Source organism: Pholis gunnellus (assembly GCF_910591455.1).
Source record: "Pholis gunnellus genome assembly, chromosome: 14".
Taxonomy (NCBI): domain Eukaryota; kingdom Metazoa; phylum Chordata; class Actinopteri; order Perciformes; family Pholidae; genus Pholis; species Pholis gunnellus.
In genome coordinates, this window is record NC_136541.1 from 3700824 (window position 1) to 3706823 (window position 6000).

General features: G+C 43.6%; 1 protein-coding gene across 1 annotated transcript in view; it reads right to left on the reverse strand.

The window, feature by feature from the left end:
* LOC306706582 (contactin-associated protein-like 4) overlaps window positions 1-5606 on the reverse strand; it is a gene marked incomplete at its 5' end in the record, with an annotated part of 81383 nt that extends 75777 nt beyond the window's left edge. The window contains one exon of the mRNA XM_079173713.1: window positions 5522-5606. Within this exon, the coding sequence (XP_079029839.1) occupies window positions 5522-5606 (85 nt within the window). The remainder of the gene's footprint in view (window positions 1-5521) is intronic.
* Between the last annotated feature and the right edge of the window lie 394 nt (window positions 5607-6000).

Genomic DNA, 6000 nt, shown 5'->3' on the forward strand with positions numbered 1-6000 from the left:
AGTGGGAGTAGTTACACACACACACACACACACACACACACACACACACACACACACACACACACACACACACACACACACACACACACCCAAGGACCAGTTTGGTTTGGGGCATGTTCAATACAGAGGCAATGGCAGCCTTCTACAGTTACAGTTCTGGCTGTTGAACAGACGTCCTGTGTTACAAGCGTCAGGTGTGGAGGTTAAAAGTTGTTGACGTCTAACAGGAAGGAAAGGTCTAACTAAACAGTTTGAGTTGCATTATGGGAAATGTAGGATCCAGAGTTTGACACATAAGTTCAGATATATTGGTCTCGTGCTGGTTTCATTTTTTTATTCTTTTTTTAAGCCCGTCTCTCAAGACTCACTCAGCTTCATGGAAGCACAATACTGAATTGTAGGACTATCCTTTTAAAAATGCAATATGCTTTTTTTTTCTCTAACATAACTGCAATGAATGAAGAGGATGTTTTTTTTCCCGTGAGCCTAATGTGTCCACATCCCTGTTTGCCAAAGGCATGCTTTCATCATGATTATGGGATATTTTTTGGTTTATATAAACATTGACTTGACCGCATAGTTGCTCAATAACCAGGCAAAATAAATAAACCAAACAAAAACATATAGCATTTGAAGCTAAAAAGCATAAATATGTGGAACAAGTTCAGATTCTTCTCTGGGGATTTACAAGAAACATCCTAGAAATGTAATAAGTAAGTAGACACAGTAAAAGATAACACACAAGTTAATTATGATGCTTCACATAATAACTGCAGTAATGGGTTACACATTCTTTAATTACAGTTAGCTTGCACTCAAATCCACTTCTGAAAGCTTCTTTAATTAAGTGCACAACAAGCCAATCAAGCCCTGTCGATCAATACGTTTAGTATTTGTTGATCTGTTTGTCTCCAAGCTGATGCTAATGTTGCATAATGAGCCTTAATGTATAGTGTCACGGTACAGTTAACAAATAACAACAAGCGGGTGGAATTACATAACCAAGCTTGACATGTTTTGATGCGCTTCATTTCTGCTTTGAGAAACATTTTCCAGAAGCAGAACCAACGCAAGAACCGGGAGGATTTCTGCAGGCAGCAGAGACGGTACAGCGCAGCTAATTAAATGCTCCACTAATTAACGTAGGGATGCATTCGAGGCAGTGTTGTACTTAAATAATGCCTCGAGATCCAGCAAAATAAAGCAGAACAAAATAACTCACAAGAGATTGAAACTTTCTGAGGGCACAATTAGAGACGCAGCAGGATACCAATAAAGACTACAGTCTCTCTGCTCTGTAAGAATATTGGAGCCGGCTTTATTGTTATAGATATCAATGTTATTCAGAGAAGGTTAGCAAGGAAAAGGTTTACATTTTAAATCAGTGGCACACATTCACACTTTGAGCCATGTTGTCTCTATTGATCGTTGTGTCTGCAGGTCCACCACTTTGATTGACCGTGACATGATGTATTCCAAGAGGGAGCTGACTTTGATGATCCCCTGACTTTTTCTTCAGCGCCACCATAAGGTTGACGTTTGGTGAAACGCCTTCACAACCTTTTGATGGAATTCCATGAAATGTGTCACACATTCAGGAGACGTAACATCTAGAAACATCTTAGCATAGTCAGTCATGCTGGGAGTGATAATTGGTTGTCTTCAATGACAGCCTGAGTGTATGAGCGCACAAACAAGTTTCGGCTGACTGTCTTGTTTGTGGACCGTAACTACGATGCTTTATTCAGCGCACAACATGGCCCGAGGCTGCATTGGATTTTGAACTGTTTTCTGCCGCTTTGAATGGAGAAATGTATCTCTCTTGCTCTTTACAATGGAAGGCTCCCTGTAAATTGCACATGAGTGCAAAAATGAAAGAGAAGCCATTGCTCCTCTGACACACAACTCTGAAAATGAGTTGTTTTTTTTGGTCTCATTCAAGGTTCTGGACTTGTTCTTTGTGAGCTGTCAACTTATTTGTAAAGAACAGCAACAACAACAACAGAAAACACTAAAACTGCAAAGTTCCTTTCATTTTTGCTTTAAAGCTGCATTAATTAATGCTTCTTTATGGAAAATAGATGAAAGAACCATGTGTGTGACTCATGGTGACACACGCCCTCAGCTCAGTGTTTTCAAGGCTACATCCACACTGCTACTACTAATTTGTTTTAAAACAGCGTTTCAACACAAACTTAATCTCTGTCCAGACAAGCGTTTTGGCTCCGTTTCAGCTATAACCCCCGTCCATAATATCACGCCTGGACAAGCATTTCAGATGACCAGAGCTGATATCGCCGCTGGACACGGGAATTGTCGCAAATCACTCAAATTAATAGCTTACCCGCCTGCGTACACGGGGGAACGACATGACTTATGAGACCCAATACAGAAGCAAACGTGGGCGACTGGGTCAATCGTTTTCAAAGCTCTACCGTTTCTGCCCAACCAGACTACAACGAAACCGCTATGGGCATAGACGTAGCAAAAGTTATACGTTTTAAAACAAAAACGTATCCAGTGTGGATGCAGCCTGCGGGTCTTTCCCCTCATTGATTTGGTTTTACGGTCCGTAACTCATTCTAATGTTGCTCCATACTGGATGTCTAACAGCAACTGTCTTTCTAAAAAAATAATATGTTTCTGTTAACTGTTAACAGGTTGTTCTGCTGCAGTGACCAGAAAAATCACTTATCTTCACCTGAACTCTGTTTTTTCTGGATAAGATAAAACCTTTCAGTTTCATGATGGTCTCTGCCCACACTGGGCCGACCTGCCATCATCCCACAGTAGTACCTTCATGCAAGAAGCAATTTCAAACACAATGGGACTCTATCACGCTGTTAAAATCAGAAGGCGATTAACCGCACAGTGACTTTAACGTCCTGCAGGCATCTGTTTCACACGCTGACTTCCTTGAATCTCATTACATAAACCCCAGCGCTTCACTCCTCCGGCTAACAAGTCAACAGAGCGCCATCTGTGGCTGTTTAAATATGTATTTCTGTTGTGTTATCATTTAGTACCACCTCCGTAATGAACAGTGAGCTGTCTGCACGAGTGGAACGAGAAGTGAGGCTCAGTCTGAAACCCGCGGCTGGGATCCCTCCACCTCTGCAGTCCTAACTTAATATGCTGCTGTGGTTTATGGTCCGTGCATGATGAGTGGTGTGTGTGGCTGAGTCAGGCCGGGCGAGATAAACAAGAGAGATGCACAGAGGTGAGGGAGAAACAGAGAGAGCAAGAAAATGGACAAGGCGGGTAAAGAGAAACCAAAACCAAAGAGGAAAAAATGAGAGAAAGAGCCACTGATCGCAACAAAGAAATAATAATTAGCCTCTATTTAGATTAGAACAAGTTTCTCTGTGACCACAGTAGTGGAGAACAAACTGTAAAACATGCAGATGAGTCTCTGAATAGGTGTGGTTGGTAAACCTGCTTTAAAGAGCTGCAAACCCTGAAACAATGCCATCAATCTGAGCCCTTAGTGGAGCATTTTAGTGTCCCATTGAGGTCTAAATGCTGTTTTAGAGGCTTTTTACACCCTGACAGGAATAAAACTGAGGGAGAACACTAACTAAAGCATTGCTTTAGGTCTTGAAATCTCAAGTTATTCATGAAGTACAACTTGTAACTGCTGCACAGAAGGAGGGGATGACGGACACATCAAATCAGCTGAAGAAGAGGAGGGAAACAAAAGAGCAGAAGGAGATAGAAACGAGGAGATGTGGCCAAGAAGCAGGAAGAACACAAGCAGGAGGGGGGAAGGTGAAGAGGAAGAGATGGGAAAGGAAGGAGCCAGCAACACAGCAGCAGCAGCAGCAGCTCTCTGATTCAACAGGAGAGGGGAGATCCAGGTTGAGGTGAGACAGAAAGAGACAGCAAGCATAGAGAGAGAGACAGAAAGAGAAGAGGGAAAAGACAGGAGGGGATAAGGGGGAGGGGGGTCTGTTGACAGAAGAAAGGAGGATGAGAGAAGCTGACAGAAAGCAGCAGGGACCGAAGAAGAAGAAGAGAGCAGCGAGCAGAAAGATGTGTCGGGGAGGAGAGGATGGAGAGTTTGGCAGCAGATCTGAGTCAGACACAGACGTCAGGGACGTAACCGAAGGAGGGACACAACAGGAGGAAGAGAGACAGAGAAAAACTGATATTTTGGTAAAGTCGTAGATGTTTCTTTCGGGAAGGAACAATGAAAAACCACAGATCTGCTCTGACAGCATATTCCTCCTTACATCACTTCTTTTGTCAGATGTCCAACATGCGGAAGCTGCGATTTGATGTCTTACAGCTGACTGCCTGTGCATTGCACTGCAGCAGACCTCAATGATCACTGCACATGTTTCATTTTCGATATTTTTATCATGATTTATAAGTGACGAAGCAGATTAAAACTAAAAAGGAAGCCAGAAAGGATAGGTTGACGTGTGGAGGGTCTTGGTCTAAGAAAGCAAGGGAAGCGCAACAGAGACTCAATAAAATACAGAAAAGAAGACCAGGTGACAATAAGTTGTGAAAGAGGAGAATATAAGTGTGGAAGGATGCAGAACTTTTACAACCATCTGCTTCATCCAAATTCTCTCCATCTCATTTCTTGGATTTCTTTTCTTTACCTCCTCTCCTCTTCATGCAGGGGATCAGATATACCTGCACACTCACAGAGGAGATGAACTGCCTATTTACAAGCTGTAATAACTGAACACAGGCCGGAGACAAGACAGCTTCACCTTCATTTCTCCATCACAGAGGTGAGATAATCAAACCAGCAACCTCTCAGTCCCATGCTAACGTCTCCAACCAGCAAATACTACAACCTCTTTTTTCCCTCTCACACGCTCCTTCACACTCTGGCTGCTCTAGTGTGTGTGCACAAACGTGGCTCAGTCCCAGGATTCCCATGATGCTGCGCTGAGCACCAAATTAACCGGAAAACAAAGGTGTTGTTTTACGCACACGGTGGATAAACTGTCTTCTGACAGGTTTGGGCGACAATTAAATGTTTTTGGCTCTGAGATAGAAAGCGTCTTCGAGCATTTTTGTCCAGAGCAACGACATCATTTTATCAGACAAAGCTCCCCATTAGGGAATATGATCATTTAACCCTGGAAGTCAATACATAACTAATTAAAATGCGACAAAACAGCTTGATGGATTTGGATACCAAACTCCTGTGAGGAGCCGTCCACTGTTAACACTGAGTCAGTTCTCGTATTAACATACAATCCAATAATCAGCATTTAAATTATACCACTTAATCTCTCTGTATCTCTTCTTTACAACTAAGCGCTGATGCGTAAACGAATTGTGCAAAATCCCACAGCCTTAAGAAACAAATCCCCGTACTTCATCCAAATTAACACAACAAGTACACGAGACCAACAGCTGAACAGCACTGCATCCAGAAAGCAGAAGCTTTACATGATAGAAGGATGAAGCACCAGGACCCCCCGGGTCCGTGCTGCCCGTATACTCGCCCCGTCTCCTCCGGGGAAAAGTTTAAAAAAAAGGCGCATAGCCTGCTCACCTTCTCCGGTTGTCCCGTACGAGCTGCAGAGAAGCAGGGCGACTTGAGCGATTATCCCAGCGGCTCTTTTACTCCTAAAATCCATGATGATGAAGCGGCGAGAGGCTGCGGAGAAGCCCGGAGGCTGCTGGGGGAGAGACAGAGAGAGAGAGACGGCCAACCTCTCCTCTCCAGCTCCAAGAGAGATCTCCTCAAACCCGACAGGAGGAAGAGATGAGGGGGAGAGAGAGGGGGGGGGGGGGGGGGGGGGAGAGAGAAAGGGAGGTCAGCAAACTCGGCTGAGTAGTATCTCTGTTGTTTTCTCAGCTATTCTGGAGCTTTGCGGTTAGAGCAAAACTGAAATGCGCTATGGTTGTCTTTCTATCTCTCTCACACACAGACACACACAGACACACACACACACACACACACACAAAGTATCATGTGCAGTAGTCCTTTAACCCAAAAAGTGTATATTTTCTTTAGTTTTGACAAATGAT